This window comes from Lepidochelys kempii, chromosome 5 (genome assembly GCF_965140265.1).
Source record: "Lepidochelys kempii isolate rLepKem1 chromosome 5, rLepKem1.hap2, whole genome shotgun sequence".
Taxonomy (NCBI): Eukaryota; Metazoa; Chordata; order Testudines; family Cheloniidae; genus Lepidochelys; species Lepidochelys kempii.
Window position 1 is genome coordinate 58,421,988 of NC_133260.1, and position 20,257 is coordinate 58,442,244.

Sequence of the window (20,257 nt, forward strand, 5' to 3'; positions counted from 1 at the left end):
TTCTCCCTCCTGGCTGAAAGATCTCAGAGCCCTCAAGAGTAGAGATCACCCTGACTTTGGCTCCATTTTAAAGAAAGTTTCCCTAGCAACATCATCTGTTGCAGAGGCTTCAGTGGATGCTATGAGAGTCTCAAGCAAAGCTAGGGCCTCCAGCTCAGTGACCAGATGTCACCTATGGCTCGATCACTGAAAGATGGATAGCCACTCGAAATAATGTGCTCTGTTCTGCCAATTTTATGGGAGCCTTGCTTTTGAGAAATAAGCTTAGACAGTCAGGTGGCAGACAATGCTGCAAAATCTAAACAGTCCCTCCCAATGCCACATCCTGCCTCTAAGACAGAGTTCAGACTGGCCTTCAGACAAAGGCGCTCCTTTCAGCCTTCATCCTTGCAGAAATGCCAGCAAAGGGACAGCAAGTTCTCCAAAACAAAGCTCTGGAACCGTGGCTCCCGAGAAAAGCCCAGTGGGAACCCTGTTAGCCTGTTTATGACAGACCACCTATGTCTCTGCCTTGGGAATGGGACATAGACACTTTGATAGTAAGGATGTAGCCTTCTATAGAAAGGTTCCAGAAGATTCAGGACCTCCTTGCATTGTTCTGGAACTGCAAGAGACCCACTATGGCACTAGGCCTTGAACGGCTAGGCCTCCTAGTATCATGCATAGAGATCGCTCCATGGGCGCCATGATACATGAGGCACTTTCAAGGGGTCATTTTAAAGGTTTGGGACCACTCCCTTGGACGTATGAAGGATCAAGTGAAGGTTCTGGGGCATCAGGTGATCAATTCCTTAAAATGGTGGTCAGTCCAGGGCAATATCCACAAGATCCTCTGATTCTCACAAATGATGCCGGACTGGAAGGCTGAGAAGCGCACTTGGAGTCCCAAACAGCCCAAAGCAACCTGGAGGAAAGGACCCACAGCAGAAACCTCCCAGGATAGGAGCAGTCAAACTGGAGTGACTAAGGTTCCAGTCCATCCTAGAGGGAAGCCACATCCTGATTCAGTCAGACAACATGACCACAGTCACAAATAGGAACAACTAAGGGAGAACAAGAAGTCCAGCATTACATGCAAAAGTGATGGAAATCATGAAGTGGGCAAAACTTTTTCTCCCTCACGACAGTTCTCATAAAGGGAAACCTGAATCAAAAAGTGGACTGGCTTAGCAGGTGGAAGGCGAACAACTTTGAGTGGTGCGTAAATCAGGAAGTCTTCAAGTTAATCGTTCAGTCATTCAGACTGCCCTCAACTGATCTATTCACAAACCACATGGATGTGAAGAAATCAAAGTACTTCACCAGGGAAGTAGCCCCCAGCTTCATGGGGACAGATGCCTATTGCAGAGATGGCCAGACGGCCTTCTCGTTGCATTTTCACCCTTCCTATTGTTAACAAAGGTGGTCCAGAAAATAAAATCCGAGCGGGCAACTGTAATACTGGCAACCCCACACTGATTTTCGTATCTGATAGACCTGAAATTAGGAACATTACTACTTCTCCCAACAAGACAGGGAATCCTCTCACAAGGTCCTTTTCTTCATCCAGACCTGAACTGGCTGCATCTAACAGCCTGGTTATTAAAAGGGTTTTTGTTGGGTTTGCTAGTTTTGTTGGGTTTGCCCTCCAAAGTCATCAGGACACTTCTTCCTTCTAGAATAGTATTGACTGTGAAAGCACACTCCTCTATCTGGACTAAATTCAGCGTCAGGTATCAGGAAGCGAATCCTAGAAATCCAGCATTTCCGTCTATCTTCAAATTTCTTCAAGAAGGCTTTAATAAAGATCTCCAACCCAGCACCATTACACATCAGATGTCTGTCCTTGGTAGCGTGACATTCACAAGATCTGCAAACTCTCTGGCAGAGAATCCCCAATAGCCAGATTCCTTAGGGCAGTCCAATTAGCCAACCCAGCAATCAGGCCTCTTTTTCCCAAATAAGACTTGCCACTTGTATTGACAGCCCTCACAAACCACCTCTTTGAACCACTGATGCAGTGACAACATTTTATCAAAACTTGCTTCCTGATAGCCATCAGATCTGTCAGGTGAGTGTTGGAGCTGGTGGCACTTACTGTGTATTTTTCATGAGGGGCTCAGAACTCTGGAATCATTTATCCTGAAAGTAAACTGTTCCTTCCATGTTTAACAAAAGGTGGATCTCTCTTCATTCGGCCAAGGCCACAGCATCCCAGCAAGGAGAGGTGGCACACTTTAGATACTAGAGGAACCTGAAAATTTGCCTCAAAAGTACAAAGCCCATGGGGAGATCAGATGCTCTTTGTGAATATTTCCACCCAAAATACCAAAGATTCAGAGCTTCCAAGTGCTCCATTGCTAGGAGGATTAAACTATGCAGCATGGAAGTGTAGAAGGCATTAGAGAGTTTAGTTCCAGAAGGGACTCAGGGCGTACTCCACACAATCCCTGGTGACCTTGTGGGAAGAAAGAACTAATGCACCCACAGCAGAAATTTGTAAGGTGGTCACCTGGTCAACTGCTACTACCTTTATTAAGCAGTACAAGGTGGATTTCCTGTCCTCTGTAGAGGTGTCCTTTGGCAGAAAGGTGGTGCAGGTGGTAGTCCAGAAATGATTTTTGCCCTCTGAGAAAATGTTATAAGCAAGAAGGGATACCGCTTTTCCTTTTCTTTTGACCTTCTCTATAACCCTTTCTACATCTGTTCACTACTCACTACTTCCCAGATGTCAAGAACTGTGGGAGACACTAGACTGAAGAACGGAAAATTTCATATTGATAATTTCCTTTCCACTAGCCATGTCTCCCACAATTCTATCCATCCTAAATGGCTCAAGAGAGAAAAGGCCATATGCTGAGTGGGATCTGTACCATGCGACTGTATTTTTCCAGTTGTGATCCCCTGTACACAGTTGGTCAGTTACCTTTGAAGTATTTGTTACTAATATTGTTATACAAATTTGTACAGCTTTGGAATAATTTTTTTGGCCACAAGTGGGAGCAGATGGAGTGTGGCCAGAGCAGTGGCACCAAAATTTTGATCTACCTTCATGAGCTGCAAGAGTGAGCAGAGCAGTCTAGATGTCAAGAATTGTGGGAGATGCTGCTAACAGAAAGGAAATTCTCGGTAAGAAATTTTCAATTCTTGCATTTGGTCATTAAGAGACATGATGTTTTTTCTTCTCCCCAATTGCTGAGTACAGTTTCATAAGCAAGAGACAGGCCTTAAGAAACATTTGGAATTTTGATTATTTTTTTACGGGGAGAGAAGGTGTTTTTGGAAGGGAGGTAAAAGGTAGCAGTTAATGAACAGAGGAGGAATTGTGAAAAAAAATAATTAAATAGCCTATGAGAGAGATTGTGTTGGATACACGCGAACGCCAATGTTAAAAAAAAAAAAAAAGCTGGCTTCCTTCGTGATTCAGGAAGAGAGAGAATCTATTTGCTTTTCAGTCTAGTTGAGTTTACGTCCAGTTCTGTCACATTATTCCCACATAATGATTGTGTGTGCATATATGTCGAGCAAAGGTCTCAGGAGCAAAGTTAACAGGTACTGTGATTTAAACTGCAGAGGGAGTTTTCACAAATACCTTGGTCTGTCTTGTTATGCTGTAATTTGGTTACTGTATTTAGTAGTCACAATTTTTTTTTTAAATCACTGATCTCCCTTTTCCAGTAGGATTCTGGTTAGGAAGACCAGGGCTTGGTACCTGTGCTAGGCCTGCTTGTCAGAGCTCAGTGCTGAGTTGCCATGTTTTCCTAAGCCCCTTGTCTCAACTACTTCACACACAGATTGCAGACAGTCAGTAGCTGCAGCCTACAACATGGGTAGGTCCTCCCAGTACTGACACTCCTGGTCCTGTGGCATGCTCAGAACCTTTGAAAATCAAGCCTCTTTTTTTTAATGAGCTTAAATGTAGATTTGGGAGCTTAGCTTTAGGCATTCAGGTTTGAAATATTGGCCTTATTGTGTAAGGCAAGAGTCAAGCTTGCCTCTATGGAATGGAGAGAAAAGATCGTAAGAGAAGAGGGAGGAAAAGAGGGGTTGCTCCTCTTCCGTATTGAAATCCATTGTAAAATATCCATTGACTTCAATGGCAGCAAGACTCGGCCTGGCAGGAGGGCAATAAATAAAGGATTTGAAATGTTTTCCCCATGCTCTACACAATGCAAACCCCCCCTAAAATCAGCACTTTCCTTTACAGTTCTTTCGCAGCCCTGTGTTCTTCGATTATTTATTTATTTTTTCCTTCTCCACTAAATGCTGACAGTTTGGGGCTTCCTCTTGAAGTCATAAGAAGATAAGGGTGACATCTTTGTTTCTGGCCAGTAGCTTGAAATTTAAGTACAGACACCAATCAGAACAACTAGATTATAGTAGCCAATTGGATTAGAGAAATTTATACAGTCACAGTGCATTTATTGAAAAATAACGATATAGAGATTATGTAAATCTTTGTACTCTGTAATAATGGCTGTCAAGAAATCAGTCAGATTCCCCTAAATTACGGTTATTGAGAAATAACAGTATAGTGGTCATGCTGATCAGACACTGAAAACAAATAAACATGCCAGGAACTGAATACATGGGGGTGGAAAATGTACAGTTATGAGTTATTGCCTTTATATTGTTCCTGTCCTATGAATGATTGAATCTATTCCATTTCAGTATTATAATAATTCCAGAGATTTCATGTGAGTTGCCTGAGTATCTGTTGAATATATTAATGATATATTGCAACAATGTTTTTCATAGAAATCAAAGATAGAAAAGGCCTGTAAATTTATCTAATCCTTTCTTTTTCTCGTGTTTGATTGTTCTCTACTGTATATTTTCCAGTGCTGTGTCCACTGGTGACTCATATGTAATTGCGTTGTATCATAGTGGATACAGAAATAACTTAAGTGGTTAATCTTTGCTAACAGAATTCAACAGTACATGTCTGCATTAACTTCTGTTGATTTTTTGGTCTTGTGTCTTGGAGACACAGTTGAGAATAATATCATTTTAGATGTCATTGATAGCAATATTTATAATTTTTCCAAAGCAGTGGTTATAAAAACATAACATGTGAATGTTTTTTCTTAGCTCTTCCCTAACTCCTCCTCCTCCTCTTTTCAGGTGACAGTTAAGGAGCCCCAGTCACCTGGAGACTCTGCTGCAACTGTGTTGCTGACTGTGAGTCGGAGTCAAGGAGGACGGGGGGCAGTCCGAATGATATGGATTTTGGAGGAGGCAGCTAGATATGATCTCACTCCTCTGAATGGAACTCTTTACTTTAATGAGGTACTCCCAGAATTTCAACATCCCATTTGCTTCCCTTACATTTGCTTACGTTTTCTTCTTTCTCATATATAGTTATATACTTGTACATTACAGACTTGTACACAGTCGTAGTCTGTTACAACACAATAAAAAAATATCTGGTAGTTTTGACAACATGCCACATGCTTTCCAAACAGAAAAGAAGGGATGGCCCATTCCCTGGAGGACCTTGGTATAGGGTAAGTCACCCAGGGAATGTGGCATTTTAAAATGTTATAAATTGTCTTTTTAAAAAGAATAAAAATCTTATAGAAATGTAATAATGACCATGGAGAACAGTTATTCCATTGCATTAGCTGACAGTCTAAACAGACATGCAACTTGCCAGGTCTGGGAAGAGATAAAAAATAAATTCAGGAAGTATTCTTTTTAAAAGAACAGCGATTACCATGTGACCCTCAAACTAGCTAGTGTTAGTTGCTAAGCTGTAGGCTTCATGGCAGAAGAGAGTCTTGAGGTAGGATTTAAAAGTTTAAGTACTGTGAAGCTATTGTTGTTGACATTAATAGATTAATTTCTGTTACAAATTATACACTGTGCTGAGCCAAAACATCCATTTAACAGAATGAATTCTGTTTTACTGTCTTCTGGTGCATTGCTACTTTATACTGATTGCAGCATGTATTATATTTATCATCCAGATATATTGCCACTGGAAACTTTAAGGAATAATGTCTCTTAGTGGTTTTGAAGATATACAACCAACTTTCACTTTCAGGTTTGCCAACTGTTTAATGTTCATGTAAAGAAAGTTTGCTGAGGCTGTAGCCAGCACCAGCAGCTGTTGAGAATTCTAACAAACTGCAATACAGCTCCTTTCTGGGCAGACTGTTATCATGAAAAACACTTGGGGATATTCCACTAGCCTAGAGCTGGTCATGAAGCAGAATTTGTCGCCGGTTTTGGTTTTGGAGGCCAAAATCTTGGAATTCTTAGTGAAACCTAAATACTGCAAAATGTCATTGTGGAAAAATTGCAGCAAGAACATTTTGGTGTTTCTGATATGAAACATAATCTCTAGCTCCACAGCAGCCCACCTGGTGGTCTCTCAGGATTGGGCTGCCCAGAGAGCCAGCCGCCTTGGGGGGAGACAGCCTGCCTGTGCATGAGGGAAGGCAGTCTGGGGTGCTGGACAGCAGGTGGGCTGTAGGGGAGCCAGAGAACCAGACATCCTGGCAGCCTACCAGGTTGCTGCAGGGGAGTTGAGGATCCTGGAGAACTAGGCAGGCTTGCAGGAAGCCAGGTGAGGTAGCAAGGCTGTCTGGTTTCCATAGAAAGTTTAATCAGAATCGACATGCTTCTGCAGAACTTGTCAATTCTGTCGAATGTGCCGAGTGCTGTACTCTCTTAACTCACATTAACTTCAGTAGAAATTAAGAGCTTCAGATCCTTGCATCATCAGGCACTTTGTTTGATCTCACCTGAAAAATATCAGCCTAACTCATTTTCCTTCTCTTTCTGATTCAGACTGAATCCCAGAAGACAGTTGTTTTACGAGCAATACAAGATGGCCTACTGGAGGGGAATGAAATGTATACCATCCAGCTGGTGTCTACTGATAATGCAGAGATATCCCCAATAAACGGTAAGGAAATAATTTGCTATTTCATCATATGAGGCAGCTTCCAATTATAATTCCAGAAGGCATTTTTATGCTAGATTTTTGTTTTGAAATATCTGTTTTGTATGAATGTGTATAGCTAGCTAACCACATTTTGAAATTCTCAGTCCTCCTTAAATTGTTTTACTAACTAGCTGTTGATTTACTGAACAAAAATCATTAGGGGACATTTTTGAGATCATAGTTTTTCACCCAAATTAATTGTGGGCATATAAAAATTGTGACTATATAAAATAATTAAGTGTTAAAAGTGCCTAAGGAACTGGAAGCTTTTGAAAATCAAAAATTGAAAATGTTAGGAAGTGCAAGGTAAAGGCATATAAGTTCTATAAGCCAAATACTCTCCACAATGAGCTCCTAATGAAGACTATAGCTTTCTGTCTATTTAAGGTCAGAATTTTGTCCTAAATTCTGATTTATAATTCACAATTGTGTCAATTTCTAAATGTGTGATGTAGACAACTCATTTTAAATATAGCATTCTCCCCCGGTACTCAGTTACATGTAATGGAATCTTGCAATTTTCTAACTCATCCTGTGCCTTCGGAAAGTCACTTAAGCTGCTTGGTTGAAATCTTGGCCCCATTCAAGCTAATGGCAAAACTTCCATTGATTTCACTTTAGCTAGTATTTCATGCCTTGGGTTTGATTCTGATCCCAGCTACAATGTTCCCTCTAATTTTTTCCGTTCATGTGCGGAATGAATTTTATGTGTAACAATATTGAGGTAGTCTGCAGGTGTGCGCCACCAGTAGAAACAAAAAACCTAGATATAAATTACCCTCACATATTATATAGTATAGTTTAACTCAGAGATTTTTTTCATTAATGGTAAGGCAGCAATTTAAACAAGGGCCAAAATCTGTGCTCGTCACTTGAGCAGAAAGCCCATGGGAGTTTTTCTTAACTAATGATGGCAGAATTTGGCCCTAGAGGTGAATACTTTAAAAAATCTACCATCAGCAGCATATTTAAACCTGGATTGTCACCTTCAAGTTCAACAAATTTAAAAATTCCCTCGACATGCTGTCTGGAAACATCAAATGTTCAATCTGTCATTTTGAAAACAAAACATCTGGGGCATAATTATGCAGTGAAGTATTTGTACACAGTATTCTTTTCACGTGAAATCTGCAAACAAAATCTAAATCTTTATGTACGAGCTTCAGAACTGAGACCTGCTAGCAATGCAAGCAATGTGAAAATTAGAATCCCTATTAATCTTCTTTAAAGTGAGTTACACACACACACAGCATACTTTTGAAAGGAAATTACTCCAATCTTAACAGCAGTACATACACCGTTAGTGTTATAGTACATTTCTATTCAAAAAGAGAAAATTACCTGATTCTAACATAGTGGATTGTGAAACTACATGGAGTTTATAGAAATGCAGTATTGATGGTTACATTATCTCACTGGGTTGCTATTTCTACATATTGAACTGTTGGTCAACATTTGCCAACTTATTCAGCACATCAAAGTTCATGGGAGTTTTTGCAACAGGAGCAGGAGTTAGCATACAAATAGACCCAAATAGATTAATACCAAACCCCTTTATTTAGGAAGTTTTGAGCAAAGTTTAAAGATTCAAAATCAAACAACATACGTACCAACAAAGATCAGGCTTCCCCTGCAAAAATTTGTAAGAAACCACTTTCTTTGGATATGCAAGTTGTTTATCTAGACTCTTGAAGATAGTCTACAGGAAGTCCTTAATTAGTTTCCAAGTGGAAATTTGCATCTATACAGCAAAGGGCATCTTCCGTTTCTTTTTTTCTTTTAATTCTTCATCTTTTAAAAAAAACTAAACAAATTATATAATTTTGAAAAGCACAAACTTGTGCCACTAAAATCTACACAGAAAATAACTGCTGGTTTTTTTGGAAAGCAACAGTTGATTAATCATTTCCTTTTTAGACTATGTTGCAGCCGAACTCCTGATAGAGTGGATTGATAGATTTATAGCAACATTTTTTTTAAAAGTACTTGATGACAACAGGGATGTCTCTCGAAGGAATTGCATGAGCTTTAAAAAATAAAAGGAAGAAAGAAAAAGAAAGAAAGAAGGTAGAGGGAGTAATGCAGTGTGCAGAGTTGAAGCGCAGATAACATTGTGCTTTAAAAAAAATCATATCTAGCTATTTCAGCGCCCTCCATCCACTTCTGCAGAGTGAGAACAGCATCAGTAGCCCAGACTCAGACCCATGCCCTTGTGCCCAGAGAAGTCACCCACTCTTTCCCGAGCCTCAACACCCCTGAGCCCAGGTTTCCCAGTTTGGGTTCCCTCCTGTGTGCCAATCACACACCTGCCCAGTGTGTTGCTGCAGACCCAGAAGTTGCTGGTGCTACTCACTTGGGGTTGCAGCTGCACTAAGCACAGCCTGGGCAGCTCAGCCGCTTGTCTCCCGGTCCCTTTGTTACCTCCCTGAACTCCTGGCTGCTTGCAGCCATTCACAAGCCTCTGCTCTCATTGGTTCCTTCCCAGTGAGGAGCGGGAGGCCCAGGAGAGAAGCACAGCCTGGGGGAGGAGGATGGGGAGGGTGTTGTGCAAAAATCAGACTGCAGAGTACTGTGCTCTGGCCCTGAGAGTCCTGGGGTGGGGCGGGGATGAGGTGCCCCTACCACTGCCCCTCTCCACGAGCTTGGGTGGCTGGGGCTCCCTGCTGCTCGGTTTCCCACCAGCTGCCTGGCTGCCTCAGCCCCCACTCCACGCTGCCCTCTCCGCTGTTCTCCAGCCCCGGCCCCTCCTGGGTGCCCTCCTGCCATTGCTGAGGATGTGTGCACCTGTGCAGCTATAATAGTCAAATGTGCAGCACTTGATGGAGTGCTGCTTGGCCTGCAGCTTAGAGGGAACACTGGTAGTGGAGGTATACCTGTATAGAACCAGTGTAAGGGGAGATCAGAATCAGGCCACCTGAATCAGATTTCCCATTTGCAAAATAAAGATAAAACAGCATTTTGCTAGCATGGTGTTTTACATATTAGTTAATACAGTATTTATAAAGTGTTTAAAAGGGCTAAGTATTATGTGCAAGTTATTTTAATTAATATTTCTGCTCTTGCTATAATCTTGTGTACTAACTTGGATGTACTGAAAATGTTATTCATTTATTATCATAAAATCTTTCTTCCTCTCTTCGTAGGTCTGGCAACCATCATTATTCTGGGGGATCAGGGAGCTTCTGGGGTGGTTGGGATAGCTCCATCTTCCAACCATATTCTCATTGGGGAACCCTCAGGAAAGTATAACGGAACTGCTTTTATTAGGTAGGTGCATCATTGATTTCTCTGCTCATATTTTGAGTACACATTTCCTTTTAGTACAAAAAGGGTGGGCAACAATTGCCTGACTTCCATTGGTGCTGCTCATCCACATTTCCCACAGAAGTCTGTGGGAGTTGCTGGTGTTCACCACTTCTGAAAATCAGGTCAATAACCGTTTATTTTCAAAGGAATTGCAAAACATACATCAGTCTGAAATTATATCAACCCCTGGCACTCAGGAGGGTCTTTCAGGAATGCATGTGATTAAATGCATTAAAAGGAAGAGTTTTTATGGCAATCAAAGCCCCTGCAAAGTTCTCAGGGACTGGAAGAAATCCACTTCACAATTGTGCCTTCGTTTTTGGCTGTGTCTACAGGTGTGTAAAGCGACAGAGTGACCTGGGTTTTGAGTTGAAGCAAAGCATAATGATTTCATTGAATTTTATAACTAAGCACCAGAACACAGAATGCCAAATTCTGACCATTCCAGTGTGGGTGTTCTGGTGGTGGGAAAGGCACAGCTGTCATTGCCCCCTCCTTCTAGAACACTTTTCTGAGGAAAGAGTATTTTGCTGCAACCCTCAAAGAACAAGCTAGTTCTGCCTGTAGCATTGGCAGTCCTACCAGAGAGGTTGTGTGTGGACAAAACCAGCATCTTGCCCTGCCCTGCAGTTTGCCAGGTTGACTGTAGTGGGAGAAGTGCTATCTCCAGGTTTTTAAAGGAGCAGTAAGTAACTTAAATCTCTGTTTTCAGCGGAGTAGCCGTGTTAGTCTGGATCTGTAAAAGCGGCAAAGAGTCCTGTGGCACCTTATAGACTAACAGATGTATTGGAGCATAAGCTTTCATGGGTGAATACCCACTTCGTCGGATGCATCCAAAAAAGTGGGTATTCACCCACGAAAGCTTATGCTCCAATACATCTGTTAGTCTATAAGGTGCCAGAGGACTCTTTGCCGCTTTAACTCTCTGTAGAGTCTTTCTGGAGGCTTTAATCCCTTACAAAGACAAAATTCCTACAGGTTGCTCCCATTCTTTTTCCCTTCCATTGTGCATCTCAGCTTCCTAAAAGGCACAGCTGAACCCAGAGAACTCAATTTTCAGCCCTGGCTCTGCCTGCTTTGTGCTACTGCAAAGCAGGTAAAGAGATATCATAGAATATCAGGGTTGGAAGGGACCTTAGGAGGTCGTCTAGTCCAACCCCCTGCTCAAAGCAGGACCAATCCCCAATTTTTGCCCCAGGTCCCTAAATGGCCTTCTCAAGGATTGAACTCACAGCCCTGGGTTTAGCAGGCTAAGGCTCAAACCACTGAGCTATCGCTCCTCCTCTAGAGAGGCAGCCAGTGATCCCCTCCCAACATCAGGGAAGCTTAGTATACGCAATACTGCAAATACTACAATACCGTTACCTACTTGCAGAGATAACATTGTCAGAATTGTAATGGTGACCTGCTATATTAAATTCAAGCTTCAGTGAGGCTGATAATGTTTGGCTGAGTCACAGATTCATAACAACCTAGGCAGAGTACCAGCCATCTCTTGCACAGATAAAATAAAACATGTATAGGAAACACAACAATGTGTATATGTTCTTACTTACAGCCTAGTACGTGGCCCAGGGATTTTTGGGGAGGTCACTGTGTATTGGAATATAACTCCCCCTCTACAGAAGGAATTTGCTGAGATATCAGGGACCTTGACAATGCGAGATAGGCAGTCTGCAGCTGTTATACTAATACAGGTGAGAGAGATCTATAGCATTGGTTATTCCAGTACTCTTTTTGTTAGTAGTTAATGGTAGAGCTCAGCTTTATTTGTTTGTTTTCTGTAGGCTATAGATGATAACCTTCCTGAAGAGAAGAGTTACTACCAGTTTCATCTATCTAGAGTCAGTGATGGAGGAGTCATAAATGAGTCTACTAGCATAGCAAATATCACCATGGTTGCTAGTGACTTCCCCTATGGGCAATTTGCATTTTCACAGGAAACTCTTCAGACAACAGAAGAAGAAAAATCGGTATTGAGTTAAAAGTTTAAAATCCTTAAAAATGGAGGAATTAATCTGAAATGTGAATTTTTAATGCTTTTGGTAGCTGTCGTTATCTATGTACAGTGGATGCCAATTTCCTACAAATAAATAGCTGAGACTTTATTTCTGCATGTGTGCAATACAGTGTAATGTGTGATTCTGTGTGGTGGGCTTTGAGAGATATTTGAAGTGGCTGGCCTCTTCTGAGTTGTGTGATTAATTCAATTTCTGTATTTAATCTATATTTAATTTATTTAATGGTTTTATTTAGTAAAACTAATTGATGTGATGTCTGTAGAATAGTGTTCTTAGAAGCATATATAACACAAAATAAAGGCAAAAAGTTAAAACTAAGCTTTTTGTTTCCCTCAGGTTAACATCACTATTGTCCGTTCCAGTGGGTATTATGGTCGAGTGCAACTCTGCTATTGGATATTAAATGGGACTGCAGAGGAGAGCATGGATTTCACTTCCTTGTCAGGGGAGCTTATGTTTGAGCCAGATGAGACTACTCAAAGGATTTCAGTTGAAATCCATGATGATGACCTTCCTGAAGGTCCTGAAGAATTTTCAGTAACTATTACCAAAGTAGAGCTCCAGGGAAGGTAAAGATATATTTCACTGCAGAGGAAAAGATTAGTTACAGGCCCAAAAGTGAACTATGTATATAGAATCTTACCTCACTGCAGTAAATCCCTGATTCTTACTCTGATATAGTAGCTTATTTTCTAACAGTGTAATAATAGAGATTTGGATCAAATATAAATAGAGGGACACCCTCATTTTTCCAACATTTATTACATTAATAAATTACTGATTAATTATTAAAGTGAGGACTCAGTACGTATCACAGAAATTTAATAGCTATTTATTTTTGGATATTCCAGAGAGGTGCAGAAGAGAATGGTGTAGAGATTTACATAGTGAGGAAAATGGAATATCCTGTTCGAAGGTGAAATGCACTTATTCAGTTAGGGTTAAGTTTATAGAATGGGTGATAAATGCTGCAGATCTCTGAAGAGGCAAGAAATAATTTAATGTAATATACTGAAAGGGAGAAAATAGTTTGTAAACTACAAAATTGTAACTTTTGTTGCAATACTTGGGGAAGTATGAACATCTCTAATATAATATGAGGATATTTTTGAGGAAATGGCAAAAAAGAGATATCTTTAATTTTAGCAGAAATAGTCCATCATTTCTTTACTGTTGATTGAAAAAGTATAAATAAATGAGATACAATCCTGCCTAGAACTAAGAACCAAAGATTGTTTCATCCCAATCTAGAAATCTACTTTCAGTATGTTATATTACTATATAGGAACCTCAGACTAAAGCTTATGAAATTAACTGTTTTATAATTTGTAAGCTTTTTACAACAAAACGATACACTCAAAGATTTGGACCTTCAACACTCCTCTCCCGGCTGACAAAATGATACAATGGTGAAGTCCAAGACTAAAGTAAATACAACCCACACCTCCATCAAACTTCATTAAGTGTCCTTGTGCTACTTGGGTCCTCCCTTATCTTCTGAAAGCACTCAGATCTCTAATGGACTAATGGGATGTCTTGTTGTTGAATGACTGATTGCATTAAAATTCCCATGAGCCTTCATGACTGTCTGAAAACTTAGTCTATTTCCTGTAAATAAGTAAAAATGTAGTATATTTGATATGGTGCCCTAAGTATGACCCTGGGAAGGAGCAAGTTTAATTTTTGAATAGTTTTCATAATTTCTTTAGCTCTGAGTTTCCAAGGCTCAGTCCTCAGAGCCTTTCTTCTAGTTGGGGAAAAGTTTGCTGATGGAAATATAAAATATTTGCCTGTGAAGAATGCTTTCTCTGTGAGCAAATCCCACAAATTCGTCACTCCTTGCAAAACCTGCAGTAACTGATATTTTTTCCATAAAGCTTTACCCCTCCAACCTCTGATTTAAATTTGGCCTCTGTCACTTAGTGTTTACTTGCCAACTGTACTGAATTTCTTGGCATAGAACTAAATTTTGTCTTGTCAATACTCTGTAACTTTGATATTGTACGATTTTCATCATATTCTTCTGCAGGAAATTTCTTTCTACTACTGGTGTCCATACTGGGCATGCTAATCTTAGGCCCTAATCCCAAAAGAGATCCACAAGTGCAGATCATTATGACAAAATATTTCACAGAAGCTATGCACCAACAATGGGAGACAGCACAAGCAACAGTCCACACTTGAGCCTTTGTAGATTCAGGGCTTTAAGGTTTATCTCTTGGGGTATAATCTCATTAATAGATAGTTTTGTCACTGTCTGTTCTCACAGAACAATCAGGTTACTGTTTCTGTACTTCCCAAGGGTTTGTGAAGTTGGTTGCAAATAAAATTGGAAAGACGTGACAATGGAGAGACTTTCATTTTCAGGGAAGAAAAAAACACCTCTGTCCTGCACTTGTTCTGCTTTTGAAAGGTGTGGCTGGGAGGGTTGTGACAATAACTGTAAAAGAACCAAAGTACTTGTGGTGTCTACAAAATGACATACAGGCATCTTGAGCCCATTTCTTTTTATAAAAGCTAACATATCTTTATTTTCTTCTCATGCTCTTGCAAGTGGATTTGATTTTGCTGTTAGAGAAAATGGACTGCAAGTGGACCAGCCCCCTGGGATAGGAAACATCTCCACAGTTCACATCATTATAACAAAAAATGACAATGCAGAGGGCATCATTGAGTTTGATCCGTGGTATATCACTCTGCAAGGTAGGTTAATGTTTAAATTTATGCTGCAATTTAAAGGATAGGCTTGCGACTACAGCACAGGATTGGTGGTCAAGGCTTCTGGGCTCTATTCTTGACTTTGCCACAAGCTTCATGTATGTTCTTGGGTAAGTGATTGAGCTTCATTCCCTGCTTTCAGCCTTTGTAAACGAGGATGAATACAGTTTTGCAAAAGTCTGTTTGCTCACCTGTCTGGGGGAAGTGTTTTTTTTAAGGAGTAAGGAAATAGTATTATATTTTTCATTATCAGTCATCATAGAAAAGGAAAGGCATGTAGATTTTGTGCCTGGGCTGGTATATTTTGCAATCTGGAATGATACCTACTTAGAACAGGTGTTGTGAGGCTTATTTCAATGGCAATTATAAAACATTTGAGATCCTGAGATGGGAAGTTTTATAGAAGAGCAAAGTATTACCATTATGATTATTATTTATCTTCTCATGTATTACAGTCAAATGTTTGTATTCGTTATGGTGTACTTTTGTATGACATACTGAGGTAAATGAATCCTAGCTATGGCTCCAGAGAAATAAATAGAGGATCACCAGGGATGAATCTGGCCTTTGATATCTTCAGTAATAAGTAAAATCTCTGAAAATATCCGTATCTTTGCCGCCACCACTACATTGGATTACTGCAATATGAAGCTCTATTTAAGACTGCTCTTGAAGATCCCTGCAAGCTTCAGCTAGTGTGAAATGTGGCAGCCTCCCTACTTAGTTGAGCAAGTAGTCTAAAGTATATTACAGCTGAGTTTTGTGCATTGCACTGGCTAGCCATTTACTTATCGGTCCAGTTCAGTTCAAGATGTTATTAATTGGTAAAGCCTTATATTGTTTAAGATGTGTCTTAAGACTACCTTGATTCTTATTCATTCACCGTATTAATTGGGCATGCATTTGCTTTTACATATTCTCTGAAGATCATGAATAGTTGCTATAATTATCATACTGTACTTTACAAAGTAATCTACAAATTCTCTATTGAGGGAACTGTAAACTGACAAATCATAATGAGTGTAGCATTGTATTCTTTGTTATTGATTCAGTTATTAAAGTTTAAAATAATGTGCATGTATTTTGATCAGTGTCAAAACCTGAGAGGGGAAAAAAAGAGAACCTAGAAACATAAGACAGCTGGATGTTGTTCAAAGCTTCTCTGTATATCTGATTAAAGAAAGTGCACATAATTCTCTTATGGGAAACAAGTGATAATCCATTTATGTATATTATAATGTTGTTAATCACTCTGTTGCCAATTTTTAGAAGCAGTTGGCTCAATTGCCCGAGCAATTCATGCCCTTGTGAGTACAATGGGCACATAAGTGTATAATCACCTATTTTGGGTGTCTAAATGGTTATTTACATGTATAGTTTATGAAGCTACTCTGAAAAATGCGCTCTTATTGTACAGTAGGTCATTTTGAATTACTCTTGCAGTGGAAGAGGATGTTGGAATGATCATGATTCCTGTAGTGAGAAAGCGTGGAACTCATGGCTATGTGACAGCTGATTTTCTCTCTCAAAGTATTTCTGCACTTCCTAATGGTATTGACTACAGTGTCAATAATAACTCAGTCATCTTTCATCATGGCCAGAACCAGAGTTTTATCAGTGTCTCTATTACAGATGATGATGAAAGGTAATGGTGTTGGATCTTTGTTTAGTTATTCATGTGTTACCCTATAATTGTTTAGAAATCCAGTTTTAGCCCATTGCATGCTACATACTTATACTTTGATTTAAAGAGAACAAACCAAGGAGTGTGCAGAAAGTTAGGACAGCCCTTGGCTGCTGCTACCAAGTCACTGAATTACCTTTATTTCAGATCTTAGGTTTATGCAAAGAAAAGGAATAATCAACAATACATTCATTGCTTCATGTACATTTAAAATAGTGCATATATGCAATCAACAAGGCAACTTACTAGATTTTCAGCATTTATTTTTACTCCATGTTTGTTAGTGTTTTAAAGACTCTGATCTCTTTGACCCAGGGAGTTTGCAGAGCAGTTTGAAATCCAGCTGATAGGAGCCACCGGAGGAGCAGTCCTTGGGCTCCACCTAGTGAGTCAAATCACTATTGCTAAGAGCGACTCCCCTAATGGACTTGTCCGATTCCTCAACCAAAGCCGAATTATTGTTCCAAACCCCAGTTCCTTGCTGACACTGTCCTTGGTGCTGGAAAGAACTGGAGGATTGATAGGAGAAACTCAGGTAGGCCTTGCCTTTCAAAGCATTTTGTGTAATTTTCAATAAAAATAAGATATAATTTCACTCTATAAAATCATGTTGAGAGAAGGAAGGTATGTAATTTATTAAATTCATAGGTTGAAAATATAATAGCAATAATGTATTACTACTTTGCATTTCCATAGGACTTTACATTTGAGGCTCTCAAAGCGCTTTATGCACATGAATGAATTTAGACCCCACTAAAACTACTGTAAAGTAGATGTTATCTCTTTATTTACCCTCTGCTTGAAGACCAGAAAATTGAGATGTCAAGAAATTAAGTGACTTGTCCCAGGTCACACAAGAATTGTGTTAAAGAGCTGAGAATAAAACTTAGAAGAGAATCTAGCCCCAAACTTACAGCCACCTGTCGAGGGCTGCCTTACATGCCGCACAGTACCCAGAGCCCCCTTCAACATTCAGCACTACAAGCACTTCCCCTCCTGCCTCCATTCATCAGGGCTTGTGAAGGGAGGCAGCATTGTTTCACTTACATCAGTCCTGCTGCTCCTGTTCAGAGAATTCTCCCTAACCCCTTGCAGCTGCAATGGCATGTATGTGGCTCCATGTCTTCTGATTCCCAGTCCTATGCCATAACTTGAAGACTGTTTTTCCTTGCCATTTATTGGGGGGCAGAATAACGGTTTAATGTTGACTTCTCTCTGGAACTATAAATAGCAAGTGTGTCTGATTCTTCTCTCATATCAGTTTCACACATTTCGTTCAGTTACATTCATTTACATTGGTGTAACAGAATGATCAGACCCTGTCTCCTTCAGCATATATGTTTACAACAATTACTTACTCTAATGGTGAATGTACATCCTCTTCTCCTAAATATTTCAGATCCCATCATTTAAACATTACCTTAATAAAACTCTTAAAGTAATGTGCATTGGTTTAATTACAGCAAATGATCAGATATGATTTTAACTTAAACACATCAGTTTTTTCCATGCTGCCTATTACACATGGAATTCTTTCCAGTGACTAGTCTGTTAAGCCACTGCCCTCTCTTCCTTCAAATCCTGCCTCATTACCCAGTTGCGCCATGATGTTTGCTGGGGATGACCTATTTTATTTACTTACTTATACTTACATAATTAAAACCAGAGGTGAAAGTAAGCCGGTCGGGTCCAATACGGCGTACCGGCAAGAGCCAGTATGCTGTGCTGGACCGGACCAGCTTTCCCGATGGTGATTTAAAAGGCCCATGCTCCTGCCACTGTGGGGAGCCCCGGGCCATTTAAATCACCTCTGGAGCTCCGGCAGCGGGACTTGGGCAGTGCTTTAAAGGATCCGGGGCTCCCCTGCCACTGTGGGAAGCCCCGGACCCTTTAAAGCACCACCGGAGCTCTGGCAGTGGGGCTCGGGCGGGGGATCCCCGCTGTGGCTGGAGCCCGGGGCTCTGGCAGCCGGGCTCCAGCAGGGATTTAAAATGCCTGGAGCTCTGCGGTGGCCAGAGCCTCGGGCCCTTTAATTCACCCCTGAGTCCCAGGGCTCCCAGCCGCCTCTGCAGCCCTGGGGCCTTTAAATTGCCTCTTCCGGTTGAGGTCACGCCTCTTCCGGTTGAGGCCACGCCCCACTCAGGACTCTGGCATACTGGTAAGTCCTTTAAGTCAGTGGTTCTCAAAGGGTCTGCTGCTTGTTCAGGGAAAGCCCCTGGCGGGCCGGACCAGTTTGTTTACCTGTTGCGTCCGCAGGTTCGGCTGATCGCGTCTCCCACTGGCCGCAGTTCAGGCCAATGGGGGCTGCGGGAAGCGACGCGGGCTAAGGGACGTGCTGGCCGCCCTTCCCACAGCCCCCATTGGCCTGGAGTGGCGAACCACGGCCAGTGGGAGCTGCGATTGGCCGAACCTGCGGACATGGCAGGTGAACAACCGGTCCAGCCTGCCAGGGGCTTTCCCTGAACAAGCGGCTGACCGGCTTTGAGAACCACTGCTTTAAGTTACTTTCACCCCTGATTAAAACCCAGACAAACATTCCCCACACAAAAAAGCCACAAAACTCCACTTCTAACTGATTTGGAGCTATCAAGCAGTATAGCTATACGATAAACTGAATAATATTACTCTTGTCCTCCTTTTTCTTTCCCTCCTAATTTTTATTACATTCTTTTCCTATGTCATACATTAAATTAGCCCCCAAATCCTGTCCAGATACAGGTGCTTTATTATTTGCAATGTAAAATTAAGAACGTACATGAGTCTTCGCAGGATTTTGAGGACTTTGAGTATAAGCTCTTTGGGGCAAAGACTTTATCTGGTGTGTTTAGTACAAGATGTGGCAGGGCAGAGTTCTAATCTTGATTAGAGCTTTTGGGTTCTACAGTAATAAAAGTTAATAACATACATAATTTTTTTCCTGTGTGTGCTCATTAAAATAAAGTTTTGATTCTTTTCTGTTTATTAACATCCATAATTTTGAAGTTTTGTTTTTAAAGTAATAGTCAGAATAACCCTTCACTGTTTCTCTTTTTTCTGTCTCTAGGTTAATTTTTAGAAAATATTATGATTAGAGAGAAGAGTCCGATGTTACAGTTATGTTGTGTGCCATCCATTCTCTTAACAGTATAGTATGACTGTATAATCACATACCAGATATACTGATTCTTAGGATAGTATAATTGGGTTACACTGTTACTTCTTCCCTTTGTTGTGAGGCTGTTATTAAATTGACGCGACTCTACATTTGAAACTAATATTTTCCACAGATTAATTGGGACATTTTAGGACCCAATTCAGAAGAGGCATTGTCCCCCCTGAGCAGTGACATTGGTGACCCTGTGAATGGATCATTCTATTTTAGAGAAGGAGAAGGAGGTCTGAGAACTATTAGTCTGAAAATCTACCCTCATGGAGAAGTTGAAGTTCAGGAGATCTTCATTATTAGGCTGAGCCTTGTGAAAGGTGAAACAGAAATAGACCCCAAGGCTACCAACATTACCCTAATAGTAAGTTGTTACTTTTTTTCCCTTGAGGATTATTTCTGAAGAGTTTTTGAATTTAATCCAACAGATTGCCTAGTTTATCATTCCACTCCCT

At 40.7% G+C, this 20,257-nt stretch overlaps 1 protein-coding gene across 4 annotated transcripts in view; it reads left to right on the forward strand.

Moving 5' to 3' along the window:
• Positions 1-20,257, forward strand: part of ADGRV1 (adhesion G protein-coupled receptor V1) — a 412,710-nt gene that overhangs the window by 145,999 nt on the left and 246,454 nt on the right. For all 4 annotated transcript variants that reach the window (XM_073344461.1, XM_073344462.1, XM_073344463.1 and 1 more), the window contains 10 exons: positions 5,104-5,268; positions 6,775-6,892; positions 10,075-10,198; positions 11,796-11,934; positions 12,025-12,210; positions 12,595-12,827; positions 14,813-14,961; positions 16,420-16,621; positions 16,976-17,195; positions 19,927-20,166. In XM_073344461.1, the coding sequence (XP_073200562.1) occupies positions 5,104-5,268; positions 6,775-6,892; positions 10,075-10,198; positions 11,796-11,934; positions 12,025-12,210; positions 12,595-12,827; positions 14,813-14,961; positions 16,420-16,621; positions 16,976-17,195; positions 19,927-20,166 (1,776 nt within the window). The remainder of the gene's footprint in view (positions 1-5,103; positions 5,269-6,774; positions 6,893-10,074; positions 10,199-11,795; positions 11,935-12,024; positions 12,211-12,594; positions 12,828-14,812; positions 14,962-16,419; positions 16,622-16,975; positions 17,196-19,926; positions 20,167-20,257) is intronic.